General features: G+C 31.0%; 1 protein-coding gene and 3 long non-coding RNA genes across 7 annotated transcripts; 2 read left to right on the top strand and 2 right to left on the bottom strand.

Annotated features, from left to right (window-relative positions):
• LOC145181490 (dual specificity protein phosphatase 12-like) lies at positions 1 to 14,450 on the top strand. Of its 4 annotated transcripts, none has more exons than XM_090100590.1 (7): positions 1 to 293; positions 369 to 482; positions 1,628 to 1,746; positions 2,028 to 2,115; positions 2,278 to 2,398; positions 14,026 to 14,126; positions 14,278 to 14,450. In XM_090100590.1, the coding sequence occupies exons 1-6, from the start codon at positions 1 to 3 to the stop codon at positions 14,077 to 14,079; spliced, it is 789 nt and encodes a 262-aa protein (XP_089956716.1). In that variant the 3' UTR covers positions 14,080 to 14,126; positions 14,278 to 14,450. The 4 variants fall into 4 exon arrangements, with proteins under 4 accessions (XP_089956716.1, XP_089956714.1, XP_089956713.1 ...); XM_090100588.1 differs by lacking the exons at positions 14,026 to 14,126; positions 14,278 to 14,450 and adding exons at positions 4,514 to 4,562; positions 4,716 to 5,835 and having other exon boundaries at positions 2,281 to 2,398; XM_090100587.1 differs by lacking the exons at positions 14,026 to 14,126; positions 14,278 to 14,450 and adding exons at positions 4,514 to 4,562; positions 4,716 to 5,835.
• LOC149883340 (uncharacterized) lies at positions 8,264 to 8,913 on the bottom strand. Its single transcript, XR_016456456.1, has 2 exons — positions 8,751 to 8,913; positions 8,264 to 8,491 (listed from the first exon to the last, which is right to left on the bottom strand). It is a non-coding gene; the product is annotated as an uncharacterized LOC149883340 (long non-coding RNA).
• Positions 10,458 to 11,107, bottom strand: LOC149883339 (uncharacterized). The gene is made up of 2 exons (XR_016456504.1): positions 10,945 to 11,107; positions 10,458 to 10,685 (listed from the first exon to the last, which is right to left on the bottom strand). It is a non-coding gene; the product is annotated as an uncharacterized LOC149883339 (long non-coding RNA).
• Positions 11,505 to 12,154, top strand: LOC149883338 (uncharacterized). Its single transcript, XR_016456545.1, has 2 exons — positions 11,505 to 11,667; positions 11,927 to 12,154. It is a non-coding gene; the product is annotated as an uncharacterized LOC149883338 (long non-coding RNA).
• Positions 14,451 to 15,259: the final 809 nt, after the last annotated feature.

Here is a 15,259-nt window from a genome sequence, read left to right as displayed (position 1 = left end):
ATGCCTTGTTACATGGTGGCTTCTTGTTTACTTTTGTCTGATAGAGATTTTGCATCATGTCGGCAATGTCTGATTGAAAGCTCTGTTGCAGCTGTTCTAACAGTTGACAGCAACGAATTAAGTTACTTATTATGTAAAAAACACGCTGATTATAGTATAAATTGGAAGTATCCAACAACCAAATTTGTCTATGCACTTGATGAGACTTCATTTAACATTTTGGATTGTCTTGTAGAATGTGTTGATTTCATCGAAAAAGTTGTGAAAAGCGGTGTAAATGTCTTAGTTCATTGGTAAAATTTTTTTTTCTGTAATATTTGATATTCTTGTTTTATGCTATTTTTCTTTCAACAAGGTTTTCATTTTAGCTTAGCTGGACAATCAAGAAGTGTTGCTGTTGTCATAGCTTACCTTATGAAAAACAAACGCATCAGCTTAAAAGACGCCTTGCAGATTGTACAAAGTGTTAAGCACGATGCTCTGTAAGTTTAATTGTTTCTGATCTACTTGACATTAGTGATCTCTGTGTTTATTTTTTAACTCAACGCAGAAAAAGAAAATTGTAATATTAAGCCTAAAAATATTGTTTTTTTTTTTTAATTACATAGTTATAATAATCATCATAATTATACAAACTTTATCATAATTCTCTTCAAAGCTATTAAAGTCTGCGATGAAATATCAATTTTTCCAAAATTATATTTAAAATAAAGTGTGGGGCAGTAAAACTTAGGAGATTAAAAACTATACATAATAATTTATTTTTCAATAACCGACCAACTGACATCAATAACTTAAACAAACGTTTTTAAGGCACTTAAAAAATATTTTATACATTATGGGGGTCTTTCTTATCTATTATAGCCTGCACACGGCATCTGAAGACGTTGCAACTGTTCAAAATTAAGTTTCAAGATATTTTGCTTCATTCTAATATACTTGATTTTAAGTATCGTAAGACCTTTCAATATTTTGGTTTTGAGTACTGTAGGGCCTTATAATAAACTTCAGCTCCCACTTTTTCAACAGGTTTAAAAAAAATGGAGAGGAACCTTTTTTCCATCAGATGTCACAACTCCCAGAATCTTGTATATGACCTTAGCTGTAAATCAGTGGACAGCTCTTCTTATGGTCTGTGAGCTAATATTCATGTCTCAGGATAGCTTTCTCATGGATTCCGTAGAATCTTTCAATATTTTGGTTTTGAGAGACTTTAAAAAATATAAAAATCCCGGTTTTTATTCATGCCTTCACATCCTAAACCTTCTTTTTATGCCTTCTTCAACTAAAATTTGGTCCTTAACATTGTAGACGGTGCTCATAGACACCGCAACACGTCTCCGTAATGCGTCTAATTTCGATTTCAGCAAGAAGCAAGTCTGCTATTTGTTGTCTTTTAGCTTCCTAACTGGACATGGTTGGTTCTATAATTAAAGCTACTTTTGAAACTGGTTTTTCTATCTTTCACTCTGGAAAAGAAAAAATTATATTTTAAACAATTGAGAATATAATTTTAAAGAATAGTTCAAGAAATCCTAAGTTTTGCTGGCCCACCCTGTAAATTAATCACATAAAAAAATTTAAGCAAGTCTTCTGATTGAAACGTTATTTGTTGGTACTGTTTAAGGCCGAATCATGGATTTCTTCTACAACTTGAATTATATGGATCTATGAATTACGAAATCATTCGGACACATCCTATGTACAGAAATTTTGCTACCGCACTTCTTCAAAAGGAAATAACAGGTAGACGTTAAAATAAGTTGTTTTTTTTTTGTTCATTATTTTATTACGGACAAATGATTTTTATGAGAAAGCTGTTTAAAGTAATATTCTAATAATAATCTTTTTTTTTTTTTTTTGCCTTTGTTTTTGATTTCTAGGTTTTCAAAAATAAATTAATTTACTTTGAATAAATTTTTGGGCAGTAGTTCATTAGTGCAACTTTTGTTAAGCTGGTAAACTCATCATCATACTAAACACATGATATTTTCAGTATTAATATCAAAGTATATGTTTATCTAAAGGAAGAAATTATCTCTGGGATAAAAAAAAGGAACTGAATTTTGTTGCGGAACAAGATCCGCTGCGGGTTTATAGATGTCGAAAGTGCAGGTTAGATAGATCCTATATTCATTAATCGTTTTCTGAATGATCCTGTTACAATTTCTTTGTTGCCGTATTATGTGCAGAAACAAAATGCTTATCTACATTTTATTTTTTATAATACGTGGCTTATTTATTTTCTTTTTTTATATCTTTTTCATGTTTGGCTAGAAGTAGGCTTATGCAGTCACGTGATCTACTTCCAATTCATCGCCCAAATTGTTCATCAATATATGTTATCGAGTCTCCTGATTGGCTAAAAACTCAAATGGGGTCAATGGTTGAAGGAAAGGTGAATTTCTAAAAAGTTTCCAGTTGTTACTTTTTACAGAACGTTAAAACTAGATAATCAAATCTTTGTAAAGTTATAAAAAAAATCTTAATACTATGCTAATCCTAATTTCTGCTGATTCTTAAGGGATGCCGGGAAGTTAAAACACTTTTTGAAAATCATCGTAAATAAACTTGATTTGTTACCTATTATGATTGCCTAACTTAAACTATATCAGGCTTTAGGGTTACATAAATAAACGGTATAAACAACCTAACTTGATCTTTATGAGTTTAAAAAAAAGAAATTTTTTTAAAGTGAGTTTTTTTCTAATTTTTTTAAATTTCATATAGATCAAGTTAGGTTGTTTATACAGTCCCTTAACGGGGTGAACTGAGACAAAGTTTGAGGCAAATTGAAAAAAAAAATGTAAGTATTAGAAAAACCCCCCTATTTTGTTTTTATTATCATTTCCAGTGGCAGTGTTTCGTTTTTACTGTTGTTTCCAGAGACAGGGAATATCTTGAATAGACAGGTTTTTCTTGGATTTTTTTTTTTATCTAGCCACCACATGGAGATATTGTACAAATTTTTACAAGGACCAATCACGCCACGCTATAGGTTGCAATTGATAAGAACAATCAAAATGACAACAGAACTACATTATTGGTCTGCAGAAATTAATCACCCCAATGAAGAAATGAGAATTAGTAAAGCAACTTTAGATATGTTACATTAATTACTGCATGGATTGACAAAAGTAGGTTTCTCCAGCCTGAAAAACTTGCCCTACAAATACATCCTTGAGGACCATCATCAATGAAGTGATCCCGAAAGTTTACTGAATGGGAATAACATGGAAGAACAGTTGTTTCAATAAGGCAGCGCAAAATGTCACAGCGCGTCTCAATCGATTTATAGAAGGAAACATTCGATTTTGAATTCACAATTTGGGTGATGGAATTTTGAATTTACCTCTAAGATCGTCTAGTTAGACCACAAGATATTGCGCTACTTATTCAAAAGCCAGTTGACACGTTCCTTTGCAAACACTAATCTCTTTCCAACAGACTCTTGTCTTTTTATTTGAAGTGTCACTCTTGGTCCTGATTGTATCAAACGCCTTTGGTTTGATTGTATCAAATGTCTACTTATTGTCACTAACAATCAAATTCAGATGCTGTTTGATCTTGTCTATCAGTTGTAATTCTCTTTGCTTCTCTCCCTTGTTTGCGGGAGTTTTTCATCAATGAACGTTTTTCCTCTGCAACTCTTTCCGCGGCCAATTTAGAAAGTAAATCTTTCAGAAAAAAAAAAGAACTATTTAGAGAAAATTTAAAGATGAACAAAAAGATTTTTGTATAAATCTTAAAATAAATCATTATCGTTTTTTGTATCAACGTTAAAACACATCATTTTAAATTACGAAGAACAACAAGCACGCAGTTAGTTTTTTTGAGCACTCAAGAATTTTTTGACCACAACTGTAGAACACGTTTAAGTTATTAATTTATATTGTGTTGTTTTAGTAAAAATAAAACAAGAGGACAAAGGAAGTAATCACTGATTTTCAAGATAAGATGAGCAGTTGTTTCAGTTCACCCCGTAGCTGTTGATTTGACCTATCCCCAACAGGGATTGAGTTACTTAAACCAACTTTCAAAAGATAGAAAAGAAATGCTTTACTGTAGAAAATTATAAAACTAAGGATACTGTTACGCTTCATTTGGGTATCGCGATTTCATTCAAATTTAAAATAGCTTGTCTGAAGAATATTCAAAAATTACCAAAAAAAAGCATTAAAACGTACTTACGTTTTTTTTTTGTTTTTTTTTTTGAAGAATTGTATAATATCGAGCTTTAATAATACAGTAAATAACCAGAAAAACGTAAACCTAAAAATATTTCAACTTACGATTTTTTGGTTGTTGGCCTGGTCTCCCATAGAATCAAATGGAATGGTTATGAACGCTGGGATAAGCGCTTCACGTAAAAAATGAATTATTTGATAACATATACTAGAAAGAAAATATTTCCAAACAAATTTAACTCATTTTGCTCCAGTGTTCAGAGTCCATTTAAGGGTATTTATAATTATAAATATTTTGTCAACGGTTTGTTTAACTGGTTGTTTAGATTATGTGCTGGAAATGCTTTTCAAAACTAGGTGCATACAATTGGGCAGGTTAGTTCACTTTTTCTGCTTACTTTTTTATAGTTATATTTTTTAGACTCGGATTTTGTGTTGTAATACAAATGAACTTAAAGTTTGTACGGGGGGGGGGGGGGGAGATTTGTAAGTTTTTTGTTGTTATTTTGTTTTATTTTTTTTGCATAGGGAAAAAATGTTCTTGCGGAGAGTGGGTCACTCCTGCGTTTCAATTTCACAAATCGAAGGTTGACCTATCTTTTTGAAAAAATTTTTATACTGGTGTTGCACTCTCTTTATCTTGCATTAAGCGTAATCCTACTGGTATTAACGGTAGTGGTAAACGCTGCAAGGTGGTGCAGATGATGTGTACGTGGTAGAAAGAAGATTCCAAGAAAATAGAAGACATTCAAAAATGAACGCATGTTTTTTTAAAAAGGTCTTCAGTTTTGTAGAAGAAACGAATATCCATCGGGTGCTATTTAATGAAAGCTTCTTGTTTATGTAAAAGAAGTATTTCGTTGTTTTTTTTATATACTTTTGTGATTATGCTGAAGTTCAAAATGGTATCCAAAAAAATTTTTTTTGGAAATTCATACTTTTCAGAATTCTTTGCATTTTTTACAAAAGAATGATATCTGATGGATGATACTCGATCGGTTACTCGACTGGTAAAAGAATGATATCTGATGGATGATACTCGATCGGTTACTCGACTGGTAAAAGAATGATATCTGATGGATGATACTCGATCGGTTACTCGACTGGTAAAAGAATGATATCTGATGGATGATACTCGATCGGTTACTCGACTGGTAAAAGAATGATATCTGATGGATGATACTCGATCGATTACTCGACTGGTAAAATTGAGCTCTTGCAAGCATTTATTTGGACCTTTAAACATTTTTCAAATCTAACCCTTTAACTTAAAATATGACAATCTACAGACGATGATAAACAATTTTCAGATGATGATAAACAGTTGACAAGATAACTACACGAGATCAAGATGAGGGCTAATACACCTAGACGAAGTAGCTAAAGAAGATAAACCAATAAGATTTAATGATAGACTGAAATGTGAACATTATTTGAACAGTATTCTATCTTCGATAAATCTGCTGTTATGTTATTTAATTCAGATATAGTTTTGAGTATCGTTTGCTTTTTAACTAATGTTAAGACAAATGCGTAATGGCTTGGCGTGTTTTAATCAAATGCAGATTCAGTTTTGACTATAATAGAGCGGCAATATCCTGGAAGTATTGATTTTTTGGAAAAAAATACCTAAAAAAAAAGCACAAAATTTTTTTTCTTTCTTTTTGATGGAAATATTGTACCGTTCTAATTATGATGATGGCTGATGATGATGTAATTAAACGTGCTGTAGAATGTTCCGAGTGTATAATTCAAAATGGCTTCATTTTTGATGAACCTTTGAGTAACGTTTTTACATCATCCTTTGCATAAAACATGATTTAGACCAACTTCAATTTGTTGAAAACAGCGGGTTGTTAATATAAGAATATTAATGAGGCTTTCATTGCCAACCGTATTAATGAAAGCTATCTTATACGAACAGCTACTGTTTAAGCAGTAAGGGTAGGGGGCGCCAGCTCAGTAATTTTTATCAAATCTGACAGATCTCTTAAACGGTGCGTCGGATTTACATAATTTTTTCACTATTAGAAAGAAAATTTTATCTGCTAAAAACTACTGAAGAAAGAAAAAAACTTTTTATGATTTGTTTGAGAAAATATTGCCGAGAGATAACGAAGCTGCAAAATCCACCCGCTGTGGGTAAGTTGAGCAATAAACAAACTAATGCATTTCTGTGACTATGAACTATGTTTTTCTTACATACATTTCTGTGTTATTAAACCAAAATATAGCTTTGTTAATAAACACTTTAAATCTCAATGAATTTTTGAATTATTTCAGATATAAACATTAAAGATTTGATTATTTAAGATATGAATAAAAAAATTAATACTTATGAGACAAGAGATAACTAAAAGAAAAATAAAATAATATCTTAAAATTGAGCACTACTTTCTTACACATTAAATAAGAAAATAATACTGATACATCTAGTGGCTGCAATGTGGTGGGAAAGAAAACATGACTATTCTATTCTTCTTTTCTAAGTTTAGTCTTTCAAAATGTAAATAAGATGAGTAATCGTCCACAATCAACAGAACTCTACATTCACTTAAACACAGCTGCACTTACATTTTTTTAAACATATATATATATATATATATATATATATATATATATATATATATATATATATATATATATATATATATATATATATATCTGTGTGTGTGTGTGAGAGAGAGAGAGAGATTGCGTCTGTTTGTAGAACTAGAGCTTTGTATAAACACAATTATTTGGATGTGTAATATACACACACATATTACAATTTATATACCAATAGTAAATAAAATAATATATAGTATAACTATATATAAAAATGATTTATACATAGTACATATATACTAACTATAATCAAAATATATATAAAATAAGCAATATCATCATAATAAATATAGAAAACAAATCACACGTAATTCAAGATTCAAATTAAAACTTTTATTTATGAACTTTTGACTAAATAATATTTAAGTAAAAATATTTTTAAAATAAGTAAAAACTGAATAGTTTTAAAGCATATCAACGTTTGTTTTTTTTTTAAAAAAAAGAAGGGTTTAAGATGTTTTCTTAAATTGTTAAGAGTATTTAATAATGATTAATTTAAAAGTATGCATGGACCTTCAAATGTTTCTCACAACGAAATTTGTTCTCCGCATTCGATAATGCCGTTTTACTAACTTTTCTCAAACCTGCTCAACTCAACCCCGACCAGACAAGGTGACACATAAGTAAGGTGACTAAAAAGAACTATAAGTCTTAGGAAAAAATGGCAAAGTGTAATCGAAAGTCAAATTAACGGGTAAAATGTCAACAGTTTAGTGATGCCAGATGTTTTTTCAAACATCTAAGAAAAAAAATAACGAAAATATGTTTTTTTACTTTTTTAGTCCAAAATCGAAAATATGCCCGTGCATCTCACTCGGCCGCCGTTCAACAACCATTTGATACGTATTGTATTACCGTTATATATCCCTAACTTTCATCCGTTTGATGTTCTGTCATTTGATGCGTAGTTTTTGAGATACTTTAGTTGCCCAACTTGCCCCTCTGCTCAACGAGCCCCGCCTTACCCTACTGTCCAAGTGATTTCTTGCCCTTGTTATAAATCAACTAAACGTTTAGTAAAATCAATGCTTTTTCCTTTTTCAAAGTTGTTTATGAAAATACATTAAAAGGTAATTATTACAAGCCAATGAATGTTATCCGTGACATTCCAAAACGGAGGTAGAAAACAGAAATAGTGCACTAAATGTTTTTTAACTTAGCCTGCCCGAAGAAAGATGAGGAGGAAAAATAAGAAACAACATTAATGTAAAGGTGTTTGACGCAGATCATATCCGTCAAGTAAATAAAAGATGAATTGATATATAAACAAGAAATAAACAGTTAACGAAGTTAACTGTTTATAATTGTAAATAAAATTTTTGTTCAGTACACAAAACATGTTGAGCGTAATAACTTGAAAACGTTGAAATTTAAATCATGTGAAATCACAACTTTTGCAATGGATTAAGGTCTACGACGATGATTTAAGTATAATGACGGTTAATTTACGAATTTTAAAAAGCGAAAACTCAAGCATTTGATTTTTCTTTCTCACAAAAGTGTCATATACATCTCAATTTAAGCGTCTGTTATTTCCCCCCTTGATGAGTAGTTGTTCCTTGATTTACATTCTTTGCCGCAGAAGATTGCGCTCTTGAAGCAAAGCTTCCGGAACTGACTTCGCCTTCCGTTTTGGCCGTATTAGACTGAATTCGAGCAGCTGCATCAGTTGTCATTGGCGATTTGTGCGAGTTCATCTAAAAAGTTTGAAAATACAATCTAAAACAATAATCAGTATTTCGGATAGAGGAATGCATTTTAATTATCCCCGTTTTCAAGAGAGTTGTAGTTAAAAGTACTAGGTACAATGTTTTTTTTCATCTGTTTGCTACCAAAATTCTCACTTATTTGAGCTTTTATTGGCAGATTGTCACTCATTTGAGTTCTCTCTCATCATCTTAAATTAAGGATTTTTCTCAGTCATTGAGTTTCGTAAATCAGAAATTAAGTTCCTACCTTTGAGATTGAAAGTGGTAGAAGCTGCACTAACTTTGCTCTTGCTTTAGCTACGATTACATAGGTTTGAAAAAAAAAGAACGTTTGAGGCTTATTTATTGACTTTCACTCAGAATGGGTTTTAATAAGTTTTACTGAGAAGCGAAAAAAAGTTCGCGGAAAAATCTTTGTTTTTAATTGATCATTTCTGAGAAATGAAAATATTTCACAAAAATTTCCTATTGTTGTACTCAAAAAAGAACTTAAAAGAGTTAATTAACTCTTACAAAGAATGTAAATCAAGGAACAACTACTCATCAAGGGGGGAAATAACAGACGCTTAAATTGAGATGTATATGACACTTTTGTGAGAAAGAAAAATCAAATGCTTGAGTTTTCGCTTTTTAAAATTCGTAAATTAACCGTCATTATACTTAAATCATCGTCGTAGACCTTAATCCATTGCAAAAAAGAACTTAAAAGAGTTAATTAACTCTTTTAAGTTCTTTTTTGAGTACAACAATAGGAAATTTTTGTGAAATATTTTCATTTCTCAGAAATGATCAATTAAAAACAAAGATTTTTCCGCGAACTTTTTTTCGCTTCTCAGTAAAACTTATTAAAACCCATTCTGAGTGAAAGTCAATAAATAAGCCTCAAACGTTCTTTTTTTTTCAAACCTATGTAATCGTAGCTAAAGCAAGAGCAAAGTTAGTGCAGCTTCTACCACTTTCAATCTCAAAGGTAGGAACTTAATTTCTGATTTACGAAACTCAATGACTGAGAAAAATCCTTAATTTAAGATGATGAGAGAGAACTCAAATGAGTGACAATCTGCCAATAAAAGCTCAAATAAGTGAGAATTTTGGTAGCAAACAGATGAAAAAAAACATTGTACCTAGTACTTTTAACTACAACTCTCTTGAAAACGGGGATAATTAAAATGCATTCCTCTATCCGAAATACTGATTATTGTTTTAGATTGTATTTTCAAACTTCTAAGAAAAAAAATAACGAAAATATGTTTTTTTACTTTTTTAGTCCAAAATCGAAAATATGCCCGTGCATCTCACTCGGCCGCCGTTCAACAACCATTTGATACGTATTGTATTACCGTTATATATCCCTAACTTTCATCCGTTTGATGTTATGTCATTTGAAGCGTAGTTTTTGAGATACTTTAGTTGCCCAACTTGCCCCTCTGCTCAACGAGCCCCGCCTTACCCTACTGTCCAAGTGATTTCTTGCCCTTGTTATAAATCAACTAAACGTTTAGTAAAATCAATGCTTTTTCCTTTTTCAAAGTTGTTTATGAAAATACATTAAAAGGTAATTATTACAAGCCAATGAATGTTATCCGTGACATTCCAAAACGGAGGTAGAAAACAGAAATAGTGCACTAAATGTTTTTTAACTTAGCCTGCCCGAAGAAAGATGAGGAGGAAAAATAAGAAACAACATTAATGTAAAGGTGTTTGACGCAGATCATATCCGTCAAGTAAATAAAAGATGAATTGATATATAAACAAGAAATAAACAGTTAACGAAGTTAACTGTTTATAATTGTAAATAAAATTTTTGTTCAGTACACAAAACATGTTGAGCGTAATAACTTGAAAACGTTGAAATTTAAATCATGTGAAATCACAACTTTTGCAATGGATTAAGGTCTACGACGATGATTTAAGTATAATGACGGTTAATTTACGAATTTTAAAAAGCGAAAACTCAAGCATTTGATTTTTCTTTCTCACAAAAGTGTCATATACATCTCAATTTAAGCGTCTGTTATTTCCCCCCTTGATGAGTAGTTGTTCCTTGATTTACATTCTTTGCCGCAGAAGATTGCGCTCTTGAAGCAAAGCTTCCGGAACTGACTTCGCCTTCCGTTTTGGCCGTATTAGACTGAATTCGAGCAGCTGCATCAGTTGTCATTGGCGATTTGTGCGAGTTCATCTAAAAAGTTTGAAAATACAATCTAAAACAATAATCAGTATTTCGGATAGAGGAATGCATTTTAATTATCCCCGTTTTCAAGAGAGTTGTAGTTAAAAGTACTAGGTACAATGTTTTTTTTCATCTGTTTGCTACCAAAATTCTCACTTATTTGAGCTTTTATTGGCAGATTGTCACTCATTTGAGTTCTCTCTCATCATCTTAAATTAAGGATTTTTCTCAGTCATTGAGTTTCGTAAATCAGAAATTAAGTTCCTACCTTTGAGATTGAAAGTGGTAGAAGCTGCACTAACTTTGCTCTTGCTTTAGCTACGATTACATAGGTTTGAAAAAAAAAGAACGTTTGAGGCTTATTTATTGACTTTCACTCAGAATGGGTTTTAATAAGTTTTACTGAGAAGCGAAAAAAAGTTCGCGGAAAAATCTTTGTTTTTAATTGATCATTTCTGAGAAATGAAAATATTTCACAAAAATTTCCTATTGTTGTACTCAAAAAAGAACTTAAAAGAGTTAATTAACTCTTACAAAGAATGTAAATCAAGGAACAACTACTCATCAAGGGGGGAAATAACAGACGCTTAAATTGAGATGTATATGACACTTTTGTGAGAAAGAAAAATCAAATGCTTGAGTTTTCGCTTTTTAAAATTCGTAAATTAACCGTCATTATACTTAAATCATCGTCGTAGACCTTAATCCATTGCAAAAAAGAACTTAAAAGAGTTAATTAACTCTTTTAAGTTCTTTTTTGAGTACAACAATAGGAAATTTTTGTGAAATATTTTCATTTCTCAGAAATGATCAATTAAAAACAAAGATTTTTCCGCGAACTTTTTTTCGCTTCTCAGTAAAACTTATTAAAACCCATTCTGAGTGAAAGTCAATAAATAAGCCTCAAACGTTCTTTTTTTTTCAAACCTATGTAATCGTAGCTAAAGCAAGAGCAAAGTTAGTGCAGCTTCTACCACTTTCAATCTCAAAGGTAGGAACTTAATTTCTGATTTACGAAACTCAATGACTGAGAAAAATCCTTAATTTAAGATGATGAGAGAGAACTCAAATGAGTGACAATCTGCCAATAAAAGCTCAAATAAGTGAGAATTTTGGTAGCAAACAGATGAAAAAAAACATTGTACCTAGTACTTTTAACTACAACTCTCTTGAAAACGGGGATAATTAAAATGCATTCCTCTATCCGAAATACTGATTATTGTTTTAGATTGTATTTTCAAACTTTTTAGATGAACTCGCACAAATCGCCAATGACAACTGATGCAGCTGCTCGAATTCAGTCTAATACGGCCAAAACGGAAGGCGAAGTCAGTTCCGGAAGCTTTGCTTCAAGAGCGCAATCTTCTGCGGCAAAGAATGTAAATCAAGGAACAACTACTCATCAAGGGGGGAAATAACAGACGCTTAAATTGAGATGTATATGACACTTTTGTGAGAAAGAAAAATCAAATGCTTGAGTTTTCGCTTTTTAAAATTCGTAAATTAACCGTCATTATACTTAAATCATCGTCGTAGACCTTAATCCATTGCAAAGTTGTGATTTCACATGATTTAAATTTCAACGTTTTCAAGTTATTACGCTCAACATGTTTTGTGTACTGAACAAAAATTTTATTTCATTTCCAATAAATTACTTTCAGCTACAGCGTTTTCTTCCTCCTCGCTAACTTAATGCATTTTATAAAGGATCGCCATAACGGTTTGGGAATAATCTAGCAAAGGAGAGACTTGTTTTATAAACGCTTTTCACCCCAAGATCAGCGTTTCATTTTCTTTCACTTTTTTTTTTTTTCCCCCCAATAATTCAATTTATACCAAAAATCGAATCACTCTACTTAAACGTTAGGCGAGCGAAGCCCAAATCATTATTTTCTGAAGCTTGTTGCATTATTTTGATAACAGTTCCATTTTAAAAAATGAGCCATAAAGACATCGTTCAAAAGAACATTACTACAAGGCTTTATCTATTTCCTGCAAGAGAATAGGTAGAAACCCAAAAATTTATTCATGGTTGGGTAATTAACCTAAAGCTAAGAGAAAATATTAAACAATAGCATTACCCTGTCGACAACAGATTTAAAGTACATATTAAAAATGGCGGCCGTTAAAAAGTATATATAAATAAAAAAACATAACAACCAAAAAGATAATTCCCACTAAAAGAAACAAATGCACACAAAATTCTAGCATCAGCATAAAACAGTAGACCTTATTCACATGAACCAAGAAACTACATCTAAGTAGTAAGATTGAATACCTACAGTATTTACGATAGGTATTTAGGTGTTCGATATATACATGTCTATTTGTGTGTATGTGTATGTGTATGTGTATATTTTTATAGTTATTTGTATACTTTTTATTATACAAATGTATATTTTTAAAATGTATTTAATAGTAGTAAGAATAGATGAAGCAGAACTTAATTGGAAATATGTCTTTTGCTAAACTATTTTTACCAAACACAAGGTTTTTTTCCATTTTAGCGGAGCAGAATAAATTTCTTAGATATACAAAGACGAATTATTCTGAGGGATTACTCATCACGATTAGACCTTGGCATTTCGTTCTGCCTCAACAAAGCAGGACAAATTTCCTCATATATCAGGCCCTTAAGTTAAGCAACACCACAAAGTGCAGTTATGCTTAAAAGATATGTAAGCGTCGAGAAATAAAAAACCGGTTTAACAAGTTTTCAGTTTATTCGCCGAAGATATGAAGAAATCTTGGAAAGATAGGCGAAGCTGTTGAAATTTACGAGCACGACTTGTTGAAGACACTCTTGATCAGGAGATAAAATTGTGAAAACAAAAAGAAATTTTGCATAAAATCTTCTAGTGCCTCTTAAAATTTTTGGGTATAACCTAAGATCAGTCATTTACAGTCATTTACAACAACTTAACTTTCCCACTAAAACAGACAACTAAACAAGGAATAAATTCCAATACATACCAGTGTATCCTTTTTTGGAACACCCTAAAACAGATTTTATCCTTAGTTCTTAGAATTTAGTCTTAAAGTCACTCCATCATTTCTACTAAAAAATTTACGCTGATCTTCCATTCTTTACCTTTATAACTTTTTTCTTTGTGTATATATATATCTTATAGAATTTGGCGATTCATAGAGATATTTATATATTTTACACATTTATTTATAAATTTTATATTTGTAATAATTTTGTAAAGTTAACTTTATTTTTCACAAAATTTGTTTATAAAAATATAAGGCTTAAAGATGGCTAACGGTATTTGTAAATAAACGAAAGATCTTTAGGATAAGAATGTTTGTTAAGTGTTTTCATATACTTCATGACATCTATTTGTAGAGTAAACGGAAGAAAAAAGCACAACTCCTTCACAATCCATGGATCGTGTTCTAGAAGCTGCAAAACAGCGTAGATAGCGAGTTTAAGATCCGCCCTGTTAGGTAAAGGTATATATATTTTAAACTGATAACGCAACGAAGTTTTGAATATTTATAGCTAAATTCAAAACTTAACTAACCATTGCTTAACTGATTTCAAGTGAATAATTGTGGATATGAATAATTTCCAGTCGTCAATTTCTCCAATTTCCAGGAAATGATCAAAGCAAAGTTTGAGAAATCTGTCGGCACGCTTTGAAGACATTTTTCGGAAGGTATCTAAATAACGGCTTTCCACTCCTTTACATCAAATGAAGAGCTCTATTACAATGCAATGTTTCTATTTATGCAAATTTATAAATTTTCAGGTTGCGTGATGTACAGTTCTTTACAAACAGTTAACTGTTTAAATTTCTTTAATAAAAAATAGTGTACATTTGTTTAAACTCTGGTTTTAATTTTTTAATATCCTTGCAAGTATTTAAGTCAGTGATTCTTCATGAATGCTTTCATGAAAATGTCTTGTTTGGGTGCACTGCTTGTAGGATACTGTAAATACAATAAACTTCACAAGCTTGTTTTGAATCTATTATTTTGTATAAATTTAAAAATTTCTCCTCATTTTTATCATCGTAAATACTTTTTAAATTGTTTTAAAAATTAAAGAAAAAAAAGTGTTAAAAAAAAAAAAAAATTTTATTTCTTTTTTTCCATTTTTTCTTCCTACTTCTAAAACAGTAAAACGTTGAATGATTTGAACTTTTGGTGCGGATGACGCATTTACAGCGCAGGTGCAGGCATGTTTGAGTTTGTCAATGCCAATGATATATTAAGAATAACTAGATGTCTAACTGCCGTAAATCGGCATAAGAAAAAGTGAAGCAAAAATCGGCCATTATGGGGGGGCAAAATCTTTACGCTATTTATCAAAACAAAACAAATACGAAGCTTTTGATTTGTTAAATTTGCCCTCCATAATGGCCGATTTTTGCTTCAAAAAATACGCGGAAGTTAGACATCTAGTTATTTTTAATATATCATTGGTCAATGCAGAGTTCTTGGAGAGATTGGCTAAGTAACTATTGCTATCTAATTAATCTATATTGTTGTATATTATTTTTTCTCTTTTCTCTTTTCTCTTTTCTCTTTCTCTTTCTTTTTTTTCTTTAGTTTTTTTTATTGAAAAATTTACGCAG

The sequence above is a fragment of the Hydra viridissima genome, unplaced genomic scaffold (genome assembly GCF_058129835.1).
Source record: "Hydra viridissima isolate aposymbiotic clone 2 unplaced genomic scaffold, HvirCarnegie_v1 scaffold_10, whole genome shotgun sequence".
NCBI lineage: Eukaryota > Metazoa > Cnidaria > Hydrozoa > Anthoathecata > Hydridae > Hydra > Hydra viridissima.
The sequence above is the reverse complement of the archived record's forward strand: the minus strand, read 5'-3'. Positions and strand labels throughout refer to the sequence as shown.